The sequence below is a fragment of the Pezoporus wallicus genome, unplaced genomic scaffold (genome assembly GCF_028554395.1).
Source record: "Pezoporus wallicus isolate ANWC-B61680 ecotype Strahan unplaced genomic scaffold, APGP_CSIRO_Pwel_v1 contig_161, whole genome shotgun sequence".
In the NCBI taxonomy this organism is placed as follows: domain Eukaryota; kingdom Metazoa; phylum Chordata; class Aves; order Psittaciformes; family Psittacidae; genus Pezoporus; species Pezoporus wallicus.
This window is the reverse complement of record NW_026642654.1, coordinates 8,961,978-8,980,344: the sequence shown is the minus strand read 5'-3', so window position 1 is coordinate 8,980,344 and position 18,367 is coordinate 8,961,978. Positions and strand designations below refer to the sequence as shown.

The 18,367-nt window shown below is 37.5% G+C and overlaps 1 protein-coding gene across 3 annotated transcripts in view; it reads right to left on the bottom strand.

Annotated features, from left to right (window-relative positions):
- Positions 1–1,541: 1,541 nt before the first annotated feature.
- Positions 1,542–18,367, bottom strand: part of EIPR1 (EARP complex and GARP complex interacting protein 1) — an 82,935-nt gene continuing 66,109 nt past the window's right edge. For all 3 annotated transcript variants that reach the window (XM_057431910.1, XM_057431911.1, XM_057431912.1), the window contains 3 exons: positions 15,254–15,421; positions 13,823–13,990; positions 1,542–2,790 (listed from right to left, as the gene is read on the bottom strand). In XM_057431910.1, the coding sequence (XP_057287893.1) occupies positions 2,616–2,790; positions 13,823–13,990; positions 15,254–15,421 (511 nt within the window). In that variant the 3' untranslated portion in view covers positions 1,542–2,615. The remainder of the gene's footprint in view (positions 2,791–13,822; positions 13,991–15,253; positions 15,422–18,367) is intronic.

The following is an 18,367-nucleotide window of genomic DNA, read 5'->3' as shown; positions in this document are numbered from 1 at the left end:
TTCTTATCTTTTAATCAGTTATTTAACCGTCTTTGAACCCTTCCTCTTATCCTACGGCAGCTTGCTTTCTCTAACAGCCTGGGATGAAACCTTTTCAAAAGTCTTCCCTTTCTGCAGGTCATTTCAATATTGCTATTGGTTCTGTACACATAGCTCAGATCCTGTTTTACAAACAGCTGAAAATGATTAAAACTTGACCCTTCCTGCTCTCTTGATTTCATTCAAATTCAACCTGCTACTTCCTTCCTTTCCAGTTGTCATCCCCTCCCTTCTTCCCTATCAACACACACATTTTACAAAACTAAAATACAAAAAATTTTTTGGTATTACTTGTTTACAGAGCTTTCCAGCCTTTATAAGTTTACAATATTAAAGGAAACACAGCCACATAAAATACAGTGTGAAAGCTGTCCCATATTTATTATATTTTAAATATCAAATCCCACATACTCTTATGTAATTTCCCATCACCTTCACACTGGTATCCTTATACATTAACAGACAATAAAGTTTCATTAGACCTTTATTGCTAATGTGAAGAAAGTTTAAAGAGTCCTGCTGTAGGATGGGTGCTTGTTTTGGTAGGGTTTGTTTAGTTTGGGTTTTGGTGGGTCTTTTTAGTTGCCTTTTTTTTTTTTTTAATTGGATGGTCGGTTTTGTTGTTTGGGGTGTGGAGAGAGCAGGGAGGACAACACCACAACATGAAGAACCAACAAGGCTGTCTGAAGATTGAAAGCTCCACATATACAGCTGCAGCCCAGCCAAGGATTTTGATAGACAACTGAAGCACTACTGGTTTGGAAATGTAATTTTTCTCCCAGTGTACAGGTGAATAGCTCAGCTCATGCCTAATTACAGACTGAGACAATTCGAAATAACACAAGTTTAAAATCTTAAAGCAGAAAATCAGACCATCAGAATTTCCCACAAAGTATTCATTCTGGAGCAGAAAAGCAGCATTGTAACATAAATACAAACAATAATACAGATGATTTAATTGGATTACTTCACTCCTATGAATTCTTCCAAACAAGCTCTTTAAGAAAGCCAGAAAAAGAGAAGTCAACTTCCATCTTTTCTGGATGTTTTGGCTTACAGCAGTCAGTCATGCTCTCAAAGTGTGATCTCACTGAAGCAGCTGTGTACACACAACAAACCACATTTGAACATGTTTCGATCCAAGAGTGGGTGAGGACAAACAGAGGTGAGCAGCAGGCTGTCCCTCAACCCTAATACCAACAGTTGCCATAGCAACAGGATGAATCACTGGAAGAGGCTGGGATTGATCTTTCCATCCCATATTCATTGCCATTTCTTCAGAGTGGTCTTACACAATGCTACTGTAACCGACACCACCACCCATACCCAGGTTCTAAAATTAATGGGAAATAATAGCAATGAAAAGGTGACAGGGAATAAATTACTGCTGTGTACCGAGTACACAAAGAATAAACAGCAGAATTTCCATCTTAATGCAAGCTATGCAAAGAGAAGGGTGGGTGTCAGCACATATAGGCGTGTTTCACCATGCCTTCCATTTCAAGATTTCCCTGCATTCTCCTGAAGAGCAGCATCTGCCTGTTCTCAGCATCTGTAACAAGACAGTCACCAATGGCTAAGGGCAGGTATTGCAAAGAGTAGGATATAGCAAAGGTTATTTTGTGCTTAGTTAAAAAGCCTGTTACATCATGTCAGCTTACTACAGAATGGCACAGAGCCAAAAGGGTAAGAAAGAGAGACTACTTACAAATATTAAGGAGATTTTTCAGGTTAATAATGGCATAGCTCCAGAGTCCCTCAAAATATATTACAGCACACACAAGTTTTGTAAATGTGGGATAATACATTACATGAGTATACAAGAGATTTTGGTAAAGACTACTACTGATTCCAATAACACACAGCTCAAAATTGCATTTAGTTTGCAAATTACAGGATGGTACTTTGTTGATACAGCCATAAGGTTTAAATGCAATATATATTTTGATGGTTTCCCCTTCACAATTAGCATTTCTTCTTAGGATATGCAAAATGGTAGAAAAAGTGTCTAAAATATTAGACTGAATTAAGAAAGCCTTAAAAGACCATTCCAAACTGTATTTATAAACACTGAAGAATGACCAGAATCATTAGCAGAACGTGGCCCTAGCTAAGAGCAGAAAGCTGCGTACATCAGAAAGAAAATATTATTCTTGTAAATGAGATCACTTCTACTCCATGCACCCTACATTGTTCCACTTTTAAATCAGCATAATAATAACTCTGTAATGCACTATATTTGCATAAAGCTGAAGTAATATAGTGATAGTATGGGAAGTACCCATTATCTCCAGAAACTCTGTAGTTGACAAAGTGATTAGCCCCCTAAAACAAAATAAACCCAAAACCTCAGCAAAACATCTAACTAGAACAGCCTTCAGAAAATGCATCATAGTTTCCAAGGCAAATACAGAAGACAAAAGTGTCTACATTAGCACATATATTAACAAAATTTCATCATTTATACTTAGTAAAAACAGATCCTGAAAAAAAAAAAACAAAACAAACCCCAACCCCTAAACGATACCTACCAATTGTGTACATCAACATAACAACTCCACCACGATCCAAACAAGTCATAACAGTATGTGATATTTAAGAGCTCTGGGAACCCTGTTAATAACAAGTCTCCCATCATAACTTAAAGAAGCAAATAGCCACGGGTCTGCTGAGGACCATTCAACTGCATATACACTATCTTCATGTTCTTCATAGGTGGCTATTACACTGTCCTGAAGGGGCTCTTTAATCCTATAATTTGGAAGGAAAAAAAAAAGAAAGTAAGGATCTATGAACACACTTGATTTAAAAGGCAGTATTAAGTGCTACTAACATCTAGATATGCAACCTCACACGTGAAGTCCAAGAACGCAGTAGTAGGCTCCAAGGAATAATTTTATACCACGTCTGCACACGCCTATGTTTTAGTGGTGGCTTGACAAGGCTTGACTTGTCTGTGCTAAAGACCCTGTTTGCAGGGACAAAGTATCTCTTATTGTCAACTTCACTGTATTTCTAAGTCTCTCAGACCCTACACTAAGTACTTCTCTAAATAAAGTAAAACTACTGGGTATGATCTAAATGCACTTAAACACACATTTTTACCAACATTGTTTCTCTTGCCATGCTCCATGCCTTCCTTTCCCCATTTGTTGTTAACTGAATTCTTAAATAATATATATTCTCATTAGAGATGTGTAAAGAGGTAAGAAGCTGCAGTCCTTAATATCACAGTCTCTCCTGTGCTGCTATCCTAGACCCATTCTCTCCAGAGTACCAGAAGGCAGATGGAAGCACCACTCCGAACACTTTAATTTTCATCTCCCATTGCTAGAGTTATAACAACACTGGATTCTCATCTATTATTGTATACCTCACCTCTCACTGCAACACCCAAGCTCCTGGTCACCTACATCATGAGACACAGATTCTCTTTTGCATTGCAAATATTTAACAATAGATTCAGGCATTCTCCGACATCCAAACCACCCAGGAGCCACTGACTGTGCTTTGCTGGCTGAGAATAGCTCTTCTTCCCTTCACTCACAGAGCCAGTCCCTCCTCTCAGAGCAACACTGCAGCACATTATTCTGTAGCTACAGGGTAGCTGAGTTTTCAGAGGATGACCTTAGAGTTCCTTCACCCACAGAGGATCACCTGTGCTGACAGGAATCAGTCAGCCTTTCAGAAGCATCCCCCTGCCTCCCAGAAACAGCCTTGTATTACAGCTGCAATCCTCCTAACAGAATGCAAAGCCAAAGAGCCTTGTGAATGCCACTCAATCATTTAAACAGATGCTGCTACTACAGAAATGAAGTGCTGTTATTGGCCATCTTTGCCCTTTACCACTGCTCTCTGAGAGCACACGTCTCTGCGATCACAAAGCGTATATGCTATCACATTTGAATTGCTTGCGGGATATTGCTGCTCTACCTAGCCAGCCTAACCAGCTGTGAATCTAACACTGCAATTAAAATTCAATTGAATTTAATGAATAAACCAAAAGCAGCCTGATACTGCAGAATAGCTTCAGATGTTTAGTTTCAAGGACTTTTATTGTTTACTTATGCTACGTTTAAGGTCAACTAACAAAAAAAAGGTCATAGCACAAATGACATGCAGCCCCTGGTTAATTGCAAAGAGCAGACTTGTTTTGCAGTTCTCCTGAATATGTACTTTGATACAAACCATCTAACAGCAGAGAGCTAATAATCACACACACACACTTCATCTCCTGCAATGTGTTTTTCTAACTTCCTGCTAACTGACATGCCTGGTTAAGTGAAAGTTGGTCATGTCCCCAGACAGCAATGTGCTTCACGCAGCGCTCACCCACTTACCCACAACTCCATTATTCCGAAGGTTTCAGATGTCTCTCCGGATAAGCAGGGGAGTAATACACAATGCATATGACTGTCAGGGGACACGACCAACTTTCAGTTAAGCAGGAGTCTCAGTTAACCAAAGGTTGTACAAACAAGGACAAATAAGCTTCTAGTTTACAGTATTTTCTATATGCTCAGAGTTTTTTCAGTATTTCATTTAAATAACACAATTCATCTAATTTAATTTCCAGAACTCATAGGGGAATGAGTATTCAGGAAAACAGCCTGTAGATGAAATTCTATTTGGCATTTCCATTTATAAGAACAATTCTTAATTGTTCTTTCTTATTGTCTATACAATGAATTTCTTCCTGGGTATGAAAGTAATGTTGTGCCTTCAAGAAAAAGAAACCATGCTCTTCCACGTGGATCTTCAAGGCTAAGTGAGTTCAGGATTCAGAGGGGGTTTTCTGTTGTTATTTTAAATAGCATAGATCTATGATAACATGTATAGACTACTTGTGCATAGAAATGGCACAGCCTTGGAAGCAGTCATTAAGAATATGAGAAAACCCTTATGGAAATGATCACTTGGTATAAAAGAACTAGATACTATACAAGGTAATTGGGATGGAAAAAAAGTCATCTCAGAATGACATATGTCTCAGGAACAACACATAAGATCCAAAAGAAACTGTCCTTTATACATCCTTTATAAACACTGTGAATGAAAACAGATTACTCTTTCAATTATATAATGAGTAATGAGCCCAGAAAGATTCTGCCATCAGAATAAAGAGCAGAATTTATTTCATGTATGTGAAAGATTGTTCAAAATAGTAAAAACAACAAAAAAAACAAAAAAAAAAAAAAAAAAAAAAAACAAAACAAACAACCCCAGGAAGAGCAAGATTGCTTGTGGTGGTGTTTTTCCTCACAACAGGAATCTCGCAAGAGGGAAACAGACCACCTTACCGCATTGCAAGAGATTCCAAGAAAACACCTCAGATTTACCTGCATTTTGGCTATGTACATGCTTTTTTTGGTAATCCAAGAACAAGCTGAGGACACTATTTTTGAATCTATACGAATTTAGACTATTTGGTTTCTGAGTCCCACGACTATTCACTCTCAATGAAATTTTACACAGCTTTTACACATTTTTATTTATTAAAGAACCAGCTCAGACTTTCTAATTCCCTAGATATTAAATATAATCTGATTAATGCAAGAGGTTATGGACTTAACAGCTATGACACTGACATTTATTTAAGTGAGAAAATAAATAACTTGTAAATATATATATATAAACAGAGACTATGAAAAAAGATCATTTTGGTTACAGCACATACTAGTGGAATATATATAAATCAACTTGTATTTACCTTAAGATTTTTTTTCTCTATTTAGATATTTTAATTATCCTTCTGTTTTTATCATTTGCTACAATTTTATTTCTCCTTAACACACAGTAGGTAATTTCAGAGCCTAACTTGTCATAGCACTCTTCATAATGTTGCAGTGCTTAAAAGAATACTGCTATGTAACAATACTTTCACATTTCTTATACCAAAACCTTTCAATACATTTCAATTTTGTAGCTACCAATTCCTGATGACAATGCCCAGGTTATTTACCTTCTCAGGTTAGATACATAACACTGGACACAGAAGAGGAGAGTGTTCAAAGTAGACTGGATACTGATCAAAGTCTGCAGATCTTTGGCAAATTTTAGAATAGGGAGGGGAGTTCTGGACCTTAAGTTTCTTTCCAGTTAGAGAAGTTAGAAATAGGAAGAGTACCTATACAGAGGTGGATATGAAGTAAACTTCCCTCTGTGATATTTTAATATATACAATTGAGGTTGTTGCCAAAACACAGATACTTCTGGTTTTGCATAAAAGCTGAAGGTTATGGGTGCAAAAATATAATTGCTATGCGGTAACTATTTTAGTATACCACAGGAGTAGGTGCTTGGCCCACTGATCCCTTCATAGGGCAGTCTGACAAAACTATATTTGATAAGCATAATTTGTAATCACTTGTTTATGCCAATCAAGTTTTATAAGTTACATTCTTTTTTGCCCTAAATTTACCTGCCCCTTATAAAGTTCCTTTAGTTTCTTGTTTTCCTGCGCTATTTTAAAGACTTTTTCTGGCCAGACTAAAACACCCTTTTTCTCTCCTTATATGCTCTTGCATTGCATCAATTTATAGTAAGAGATGTGTGATCTCTATCTACATTCTGCATAAGTTTAAGACCTGTGCCACACAGAGTTGAAACTGGACTGCTCTCTTTCTTATTTCTCTTTCTTGTTTTTTATTCTCTTTCTCTTATTCACATAGCATGACCCTTACCAGCTTCTTTTATGAAAAGAAAGGAGCTTTCACTTTACTAGATAACTTTGAGGTTAATTGTGTTACAGACCTGAGAAAGAAGCCTCTTAAGCTTTGGATAATTGTTTTCATGTAGAGAGCTGTTATTTCCGATTACTTCTCATGCTAACAACCATGTAAGTTTGCAGCACTTGCAGTTCTGTTTTGTCACCACAATGTTCAATAAAATATGTTTTTGGAAGTCATCAAAATCATCAATTCCTCATCACAGTCAAAATTAAATCTTCTCTAATCTAAAAATAGTATGAAATAAATGTGACTTAATAGAGCGGCAACATGTGCTGCAGCGCCCAAGAACAAATCCTGAAAAGCATGCCACTGGATTCCAGAATAAGCCCCACAGATGCCCTTTCCCTTTAACTGCAGGAGAAAATTTAGCAACTATACAGTTTTGTTTCTGGTAAGCTTAGAAAAAAAGACTACTCCCTTTTTCATTCTCTTACGGAAAACAGAACTCAAGGATGTTTATATTGGAACATAATTTTCATATATAAGAATTGACCATTCACATTATTGTGAAAGCATTTTTTTTTACTCAAAAACCACCTTCTGAACTGCTTCGACAGGAAAATGCCATCTTTAAAACCATAAAATGCGTATTTTAATATAACAGGTTTCATAGTTGTCCTAATACACAAATAAATTAAGGAGTTTATATCTGATATGGATTAAAGAAAGAAATAGCATAGTTTTTAAAACAAAACAGTCTGGGAACTGGAAAGTGCTGCTGCACTAGATTTGATCCAGCTTCTTACATATTTAACCGACTAAAGTCTTGAATTCTGGCATTCCGCAAAACAAAAACTATTTAAGCTGTTTTAATTGCATCTCTTGGTTGATTCCATAGTATAATCCTATGACTTCTAGGTTTCTCTGAGACATAAATACCTCAAACAAAATATCAACAAAATTAACGCTACTGGCAACTGTGTGAATATATCCTGGAAGTCTGCCTCACCATGACTGTTTGGCAAATATTTTGCAAAGTATCAATGCTGACAATCATTCTCCTGAAGTCATGGATATGCATACAAAGGTGTTATATTAGATCATGCAGTTCATATGTATTATCATGAGACCATATGATTTACTATTCAAAAGGCTCCAACCACATTTTTACCACAAAAAGTAGAAACCATCACCTCCTTTAGATGGAATTTCAAAGGAAATCTTTCTACAGACAGGCCAGCCACCATTTTCTCTCTGGTCCATTACAATTGCTGAAGACATTCCTACACCTAAAATCTCATTAAAAGTTTCACTATCTCACTGAGATACTCTGTACTCAGAGGACCACTCCTTTACATCTCTCAGCCTCAAACACAAAATGGTGAGAAGTGCTTATGTCATACCTTGTTCTGTTTGTATCAAAGAACAGTCTGGCTAACATCCATAGTGGAAAAGATGGAAACCCAAGACTTGAGGAGAAGACTAAATGAATATATTTCCTAATGTGAATTGCTGATACAATCTTCAATAGATAACAAGGATAAGGATAAGCTCAGAATATATTGTCAAAAAACGGAGCATAAGGGAAAAGGCAGCATGATATTAGTAACCAGTTTTGCCACTGAAAACACAGCAGGCATCTTAAGCCTGTAAATCCCGAAGAGACCTAAGGCAGCTGGGTAGCTCATTCTGTAAAATGAAAAGTTTGAGGGCAGTTTCCTTTTCAGGACAACATGCTATTGACCATATAAATCTTTTCATTAGTATGGGTACAAAAAAGACTTTCTCTTAAAAACCAAGTCCTTCATTATCAGTTGAGCTTTGTCATGAAGTTATGGCCATAGAAACCACGAAGAATGGAAACGCTGCTGTAGATGTAGCATGTAGCTTTCTGCTCACAATCCTAAGGTAGCAAATGATCTTTTCATGCTGTGTATCATTAGCATACCAGAGACCTACAGAGTTTAAAATTTAAACCTATAAGACAGATAAATATATTTCAATACTAAAGAAAAGGAATTCTGATTGGTGAGTAAAGATAATCATGCTAAACTACAAGAACCTAGTATGTTTTGTTTATTGACAGAAATAGCAATGTAGAATTAAAATGACTGTCAGACTAGTTTAATACAACCAACACAGACTCAACTAACATGAGGATTTTGGGTGACCAAAGAATGAAGAAAGGATATAAGACAGTCACCACCTCCCTTGAGGAGGACAGTTCTCAGTGCTCTGCAGACGTCTAATTAAGGCAAATTCAGTGTCACAAGGATGAAGTCCTTGAACTCCAGAGTGCAAAGACATTAACGAAAGAGAAGCCAAAGAGAAGCCTGCCTTAATCAGTTGCATCCATAGATGTGGAATGACCCCATGATTTAAACATTTTGTTCAAACTGAGGCATTGAAAAGCATTCCCTATGTTTTATCCAGGCACACCAGTTTGTTTTGGGGATGAAAGTTAAATGCATCTGAAATACACACCTCATCTGTTCTATTTTCATTTATTTTGTGCACTTTTTCTCTACCTCTGGATCAAAGTGCTAGAAATTAAGTTAGAAGTACATCATTTCATTCCCCATTTCTCAGATTTTTTTTTTTCTGTATTTGAACTGTGCATTAAATTATCCAGACTAGGAATTTGATCAAAATATACCCCAGCTGTCCTCCAGCCACACACCTATACCTTCTCTCTGTGGATAGCTTGATCCTTTTTTATACTACCTACTTTCAACAGAGGCTTCAGGCTTCCAAGACAGAAAGCACTGAAGCCTCCCTTTATTCAGAGCAAGCAAACAAAAGCAGTTGACATGTTTCTCCTAGACACACTTCACAAAGACAGTGCATGCATAGATAACGTATTTTGGAACAAACAAAACCACAGTTAGTGAGAAGAGAGAAACTCAAAAATATGCCTCATGGCAATAGAAAACCCTAAAGGAAGAACCAGAAGTCTCCAAAGATGATTCAGAAGGCAGTAAAGGTCCCTGAGATGCCAACAGGGGCAACAAGCATACCCAGGGGAAATATAATCTCCTTTTCCTGTTTTTACAATTTTCCTCTTGGCCACTATCAGCAACATGATGCAGGTTAGGGAGACCTTTGATGTGATAAAGGGTAGCTGCTTTTACATTTTTATGACTGATGAGAGGAACAGTAGTAGCTGTAAACTTCATAAAGGTAGGGAAGAGACTGAAAACTAGTTGCTCTAATCTAAATCAGCAATTAAGAGGAACTGAAGGTCACTCGATTGTAACAAGAGACAGATCCTCATGGAATAGTCATAGAATCATAGAATCATAGAATAGTTAGGGTTGGAAAGGACCTTAAGATCATCTAGTTCCAATCCCCCTGCCATGGGCAGGGACACCTCACACTAAACCATGTCAGCCAAGACTCCATCCAACCCGGCCTTGAACACTGCCAGGGATGGAGTTTTCACAGCTTCCCTGGGCAACCCATTCCAGTGCCTCACCACCCTTACAGAAAAGAACTTCCTTATACCCAATCTAAACTTCCCCTGTTTAAGTTTTAACCCATTACCCCTTGTCCTATTGCTACAGTCTCTGATGAAGAGTCCCTCCCCAGCATCGTTATAGGCCCCTTCAGATACTGGAAGGCTGCTAGGAGGTCTCCATGCAGCCTTCTTTTTTCCAGGCTGAACAGCCCCAACTTCCTCAGCCTATCTTCATACAGGAGGTGCTCCAGTCCCCTGATCATCCTCGTGGTCCTCCTCTGGACTTGTTCCAACAGTTCCATGTCCTTTTATGTTGAGGACACCAGAACTGCACACAATACTCCAAGTGAGGTCTCACAAGAGCAGAGTAGAGGGGCAGGATCACCTCCTTTGACCTGCTGGACAAACTCCTTTTGATGCAGCCCAGGATACGGCTGGCTTTCTGGGCTGTGAGCACACACTGAAGCTGGCTCACGTTCATTTTCTCATCGACCAACACCCCCAAGTCCTTCTCTGCAGGGATGCTCTGAACCTCTTCTCTGCCCAACCTGTAGCTGTGCCTGGGATTGCTCCAACCTAGGTGTAGGACCTTGCACTTGGCATGGTTAAAGTTTATAAGGCTGGCATCAGCCCAACTCACAAGCGTGTCGAGGTCCCTCTGGATGGCATTCCTTCCCTCCAGCGTATCAATCGAACCACACAGCTTGGTGTCATCGGCAAACTTGCTGAGGGCGCACTCAATCCCACCGTCCATGTCAGCAACAAAGATGTTAAACAAGACCAGTCACAACACCAATCCCTGAGGGATACCAGTCATTACTGGTCTCCAGCCAGACATTGAGCCATTGACCACAACTCTTTGTGTGCGGCCATCCAGCCAGTTCTTTATCCACCGAGTGGTCCACCTATCAAACTGATGTCTCCAATTTAGAGACAAGAATGTTGTGTGGGACAGTGTCGAACGCTTTGCACAAGTCAAGGTAGATGATATCAACTGCTCTACCCCTGCCCATCATTTCTGTGGCCCCATCACAGAAGGCCACTGAATTGGTCAGGCAGGATTTCCCCTTAGTGAAGCCATGCTGGCTGTCACCAAGAACATTGTTGTTTTTCATGTGCCTTAGCATGCCACCCAGGAGAATCTGCTCCAACATTTTGCCAGACATGGAGGCGAGACTGACTGGTCTGTAGTTCCCTGGGTCATCCGTTTTCCCCTTCTTGAAAATGGGGGTTATATTTCCCTTTTTCCAGTCATTGGGAATTTCACCTGAGTGCCAGGATTTTTAAAATATGATGGACATCTTCCTTCTTTCTAACTGATATTTCAACCTTCATTTGTGAGAGATTTCATCTCTCAGTCTGAAGGTGACTGGCTACAGATATTAGTTGTACAGACATCTGCTCTTCCTGGTGTACTTCAAGGTACACACAAAAAAAGACATTTTCTTTTTCAAGATTTGTGTGCTATTTAATAGCAAACAATATGTCCTCCAAAACAGGATAAAAATGGACCCAATGAGAACATAACACTATTTTTAAAGTCTAGAATGTACCCAAGCAAAGAAACAAACACCCACCTTCCACCAAAGCATACACTGAAAACATGTGTTTTACAGAAGAGACTGTACCTATGGAATGGCTCGACAGATTCTTCAAAGAGGTCTACAGAAGGCAAAAGGGGTACTAAAGCCTAAATACTTGGCTTTAGGGGTTGACTAAGGAGAAGTATTCCCAACAGCTGTTATGCCCTGCTTCATTAGTGCACTCAGAACTAAACAGACATTCACCTGGCAACAGTTCAGGGCTGGTGAGCACCTTGCAAACATCCTTCTAGCTCAATTCATAACAAGGTGGGGGTTGTAGGGGAAACAACAAAAGAAGACTTTGACAGTATCAAGCAAATGTTACAAAAGCCATTGTTCTTTCCCAGGTTTTATAGAGAGCAGATTAGCAGCTGAAAAGCATGTATTTGAAAAGCAAATGTGGCATTGATACTCTTGTAGCCTCTGGGAACAGGCAAAGGCTCTACATCATTACAAGTCATTGGTGATGTGGTTTACACCCATCCCATAGCCAAAGTAACAGATGCATTATACTTGTACTGCTTTGCATATTCTTGGTTTCAAAAATTCTTATTCTAGAAACAATCACTTGTGTTTTAATGAGGCAACGTACACAGTCCACAATCAACAGAAATTCAGAGCTCCAGATAATCTACTACACAACATCTGTCAGAATGCTATTTACCTGCGATGTTGTATTACTACATTCCTTTCATATATGTTTAAAAAAAATCCAAACCAAACAACCTAGTCTCTTTCTCACTTCCGTTACAACCTATTTATCTTCCATCCGGAACAGAGTAAGCTGTAATCCCCAGCCAAAGGTAAGGAACCAAAAGGTACATCATACATCATATTTAAAATGCTGTAATTTAGTTACATTACAGAGAGTATGTACTGTTGATGTGAGCAGCTTTCTAGGTATTTAATTTGATACGCCTTGATTTTCAAGGCACTTACATCACCCTATCGCTTCTAGAGACATCCTGCACATTTAAAATTAACTATTTCTGTATATGGGATAGCTTCCTTATTTAATATTTCAAAAATGGTTTCCAGGTCCATTACGTGAAACCAAAATGTCAAAACTATCTGGAGCAAAACTACATCTTTATTAATAAAGGAAAGGTGCAAGACCAACCTTAAAAATGCAACTACAAAACTAACCTTATTTAGAATTGTAACTGAAACATCTAGCAGACACAGCTGAATAACAGAGGATTTTTTTTTTTCTGTAATTTCCTTGTTCCTCATCCCATCGGGCTATTCCATGTAAGCTAGTTGCAAAATTAGAGAGCCTCAGCCCACTCTAGAACTCCCTATATGCATATATATATTCATACAGAAGTACAGAGAGGATGTCAAGGACCATCTATTACACAGTGAAAAAGCTGAAAGCAGACAAAAATGGAGGATGAAAAATTATTATTTCAGCGTTTCAGTTAACTCTTTACTAAAAATCCCATCCCTCCAAATTTCACATGCAGTATACGTGAATCCTTACACACCCAGGTGGATGATTTTTAGAAATGCTCGCAGTAACATGTGTTATTCTCTACCAGGAGTATCAAAACCAAACATCTGGTTTGCTTGAAGTAGGTCTGATGAATTACTGGTTTCTAAAACAGTCAGTAATATTAAGAGCAAAATTTACAAAAATTTATGTGTTTACACATCTTTTTTCCACCTGTGCAGAAGCTCACCATTAGACTGCTAATGTTTCCTAAAGGTTACAACACATACACAGAAAATACAAAAAGCAGATTTTCAACTCTTGCTTAACCCAGAGTATTGTATATTCTTGACTCGGTCCAGAGCTCCCTTAAAGTGAATCTTTTCACTGATCCAGAGCAGTTTAGTACTCATCCTCAGCATCACCATCCCCTTCCTATCAGTGAACATACTGTGATCATACCAATCAGATTTAAAGAGTGCATCCCACTTGAGACTCTTGAATAAAGAAGTAGGAATTAGAACTACTTACCTGAAAGGCCTATATACAAAAATCCTAGTCAGCAAAAAAATAGCACATTAACCATTACAATTAAAAAACAATCTATAACCATCTTCATAAAATTCAGGAAACTTCATACTTCTCTTCTTGATGCTGGTCCTCTTGGTCACTTAGCTCATCATCATCTACCATATGCCCAAATGGTTCAGAAGAAATTGATACCATATTAGAAAGGATAACTCTGCTATCACTGCTTCCTGTAAGGATCAGCTGATCATGAGAGTGATTGTATCTGACATTCCATACCCTAAAAATAAAGTCAGAAAGAACAAGAGTCTATTCTTGGCAGGCAGTGCATTTACAATAAATTATATTTTTTATTCATTTCTTTTTTTTTATTCATTTCTTTAGATGAACTAAAAATTCATCTTTGACTTAAATGTTGTAAGCATCCTTAGAAGTGACGTGCCTTATTCCAAAGACTGTTTTTGCCATCTTCATTTGGCTTTTAAGTTTCCACATCCTCCGTTTTCTATGAGGTGTCTTTAAAACTCAACAAATAAGTTTTGGGAAAAAACCCACAAACATCAAACAACAAAACACTATTCAGTGGTATCATTCCTTGAGGGCAGATACCAATTCATTGTTTAGTGTGACAGATAAATGTTTAAGTTCTAAATATAAAAATTTCCCCAAAGCAAAATATGGATTAAAAATAAACTGTTAAACAAAAATCTCACAACATTCTTACAGAGAAGTTTAAAATAGGCCCTAAAACAAAAGTAGGATTATATTTCTCTACAATTTTTAGATTTTACATATCAAGTTAATACTAAATATCTTATGGTTCTCATTCTTTTTCCTTTAATCTTCTGGAAAAAAAAGTATAAATGCTGCTTTTGTTAATTCACATCTTCATTCCCCTCAAACTAGCTTCAGGGTCCAGATTTATTTTGCAAGAATTACTCCAACCCAAATTCTATAAAATATGAACCGCTCATCTTTTCTCAACCACTGAAGTCTGCAAACATCAGACAAGATTCTATCCTTGCTCCAGCCAGAAGCCAGAGCAGTAGATACAGGTTCTAAGTATTCTCTCAGAAAATAAAATTACTGTCTTGCATATTCTGGCTTAAGGGCTGTGAAAAGCATGAAAAATATGGGGCTGAATTACTGAGCGTTTCAACCATTCAACAACAGAAGGATAGATGGCAGCTGCTTTCCTGTACATCAGGTGCAGCAGATCAGGCTGGATTTGGAAAGGCACACCTGTATCCCAGCTGGCACCTACAAGCCAAGTTTTGTTCTGTGCTTCTCAAAGGAGTACCCTATCTCCCCACAGCGTTAACAACAGTTCCTTGCCAATTAGACTAATATCATCTAAGCTCCTAATTTACAATCACACAAGGAACATTCACATGTTGAAACCTTTCCTCTGTGCAGAAAAATGATTATTCACAATAGCACAAAACATAGTTAGCTTGCATTGTTCCTAAACAGTAAAATAATTAGCTGAATAAATTACATAAACCATCCACCCGCAAAACAGCATGCAGATATTTTGTTCTACCAGTGGGAATGCTCCTCTAGTGTCTTCACGGGTTCAGTGACATTTCTCGTGTCCCAGAATTTCACCTTGCAGTCATCTCCACAGCTAGCCAGGTAGTACTGTTTATTGGGATTAAAGTCTAGGTCTCGTACCAGCTGTCCATGTGCATTTTCTATGCAATATATCTGTCTGTAAAACACATTAAAAAAATTAAATGGTCTATAGAAAGCTAACCGCACTCCACTGACAGGAATCTGTTTCCCTGGAAACTTGCATAATCCCCTCAGCACTCACAGACCTAGACTTCCCATTACTAGTGCATAGTTTAAGGAAATCCCAGCTGTTAACAACAGTGACTTGTATAGATTTCTCAGCTTGATTCAAAGCTTTGCTCTTTTCTTGTTTGCATTAGGATCATCTGAAGCTAAAAGGAAACAGTAGTTCCAGATGATTCTAGTACAGCTCTCTTAACAACTGTTATGAAATGTCCACTATTAAACCACAATATTTTCAGATAAGAGCTTCTCCACTCCTAAGCGGTTTTACTAATTCTGTATTGATAACACCTACTTCTCCCTACATGAAAAAAACAAGATGCAAGGGATGCAACAGATATGAACAACAGCTTTTTATTATTGCCCAATTTTGTACTTACCTTCCTGAGCTCTAGCACTTATCATTAATTCACCTGTGGCCCTTAAACTCTGCCATGTATATACTCATCCAACTGGACCACTTCAGAAAACATTTACAGTACTGCTAACAACCTAGCACTCTTATTCAAAATACCACGTTCTGCCAGTTTGTCTCTCTACCTAGTCTCTTAAACTTGGGTTGTGGGTTTTTATTTTTGTTTCCACTATTGCATTACCAGTTTTCTCAATGTCACCATCTACCAAAGTTCTGCTATGGCAGTCACTCAGGATAGAAGATACTACTTAGGTATCCCATGTCAACACTCCTCTCAGAGCTTGAGAAGTTAAGGATATAACTCAGGTATTCCTTTCTACCAGATATTCCAAGAGCTGTATTCAACATTTCCTTTTAATTTCTTGAAACATCTTCACAGGATTTTTTTTTTTTAAATCTCAAGCATGCTTCCAGCAATAAAACACTCCTTCCTCCTTCACTTCTTGCCCTGCTCATGGAGATGTATACAAGGGCTTAAAAAGAAATACCACTGTCCATCCTATATTCAACAGTGCTTACTATGAAGGCCTTTATCCCAACTTAACTATTACTCTGGCCACTTGTTCCCTTACCTTCCCAAACATGAATCATCTTTTCTTTCACTCTATCACCTTACCTACAGCAATAATACCTACACCAAATTTCCCTCTTACATTACCAGATTAAGGCCAGACCACACAAACATTTTCTCCAGCTTCTGGCTCCTCTGTCTCATACTCTTCTTCCATTTTTTTTTTTTTTAATCTATTCTCAGAGTCTGAATTTTCCTAATACAATTCTCTATCTAAATCCATTCAGTCTAGTGTCTGCTTCCTAGTGTTTAGTCTCTTTTGCTTCACAAACCCTATGCTGGATGAAGACTGTTTCCCTCATTTAATCTCAGTCGTCTTCCCAACAACCTCTTTTTTTCCTCCTCTTCTTTGTTTGCTATGTCCAAAATAATTTACTCCATCTATTTTATAGCTATCATAATCACATTCTGTGGAAGTAGCTGTTCTAACTACTTCTTTAGAATCCCCCTTATTCTTTGCTTGTATAGCAGTTTTCTGTTCTTGATTTCTCACTCTCCCTCATTTTTTTGCATCTTGTACTGCCACAGTTTATACTTCTAGCCTGACTAGTCATTATCCAATAGTCACATCATTCTAGACACATTAGAGTGTAATTGCAGAAATGACTTTTGCACATATTTTTCAAGTTACTCAGAGTATTCACTTAATGAAAGACAAAAAAGCTTTTTCTAATGAGACAAATCATGAAGCAGACTTCACAACAGTTAACATTTTCTACTTGGAAAAATAGGTTTTAATCTTAAGGTCTGCCTGCTATGTGTTAAAAAATAGAATTATTACAGAAACATCATTAAAAGAATCAAATTAAACACAACCTTTTCTCCTTTCACCTTTCCTTTATTGTACGTTTCCTTTAAAAGCACCTTCATGAATGAAAGTATACACATATATATGAAGTTAGATTTTTATATATTCTTTTACAAGTCAAAGAACAGGACTTTCAAACCTGATGACAAGCTTTCAGGAACTGACTTTTAATTATTACATTTGTATTTTTAGATTTTTTTTTTCTTAAATTAAATAAACCTTTTTGTCAAAGCCATACAAGGCTGGCGAGCACTGGGATTTATCACTACACCCCTGAGCTGGCAGGAACCAGAGAACTAAATTTAAAGTCATCCCCCTTTAAGGCAACAAAAGTTATTACAAGACATCAGCCTTCTTGGTTTAGTGATAAATTACTATGTGCTAAAGGGATAAAGCATATCTTAAAAAAGCTTACACAGGCTTTAGTAGTCATAGCAACAGATGTGCAAAACATCACTCCTTTGCTTATCAAAATCACAACTGAGCAGGGGGGAAAACACCTTATTAGGTACATTTAAAGCTTTGATTTGGTCATGATTTTGATAGATTCAGTAGTTTCATACGACTAGCATGCTAAAATCTTTAATATAGCATAGTATGCTATTTGTTAAAATAAGAATATTGAGGAATGAACTTAACCTATGAATTACTTTCAGAAATTAAAGTTATCTTTAAATAATATGCTACTAAGACAGTTCATAGCATAGTCAGAAATGCTGTTAAATCATTCTCAAGTTGAATTATAGAGCAGCTTCATTCAGGTAATGCCCATGTATTAAAAAAATTATCCTGAGACTACCGCATAGTTCATTAAAACTCAATATACAACTTAGAATTGAAGCTGAGAGGGGGGAAACAGAGAAACCCTTTACTAAATATATCACCAATGCAAGCCCAACTATTTCTTTTAAAACTGATAGCTTTGCCACATTACCAATCCTAAAAAGAAAAAAAAAGTAAAAAAAAAAAAGTAAAATAAAAATAAATTTAGGAGCAATGAAAAAAAAAAATCTATCTCCAAAGGAGACTGTCTTTCTTAAAGAACATGACCATGATTTCTCATTAC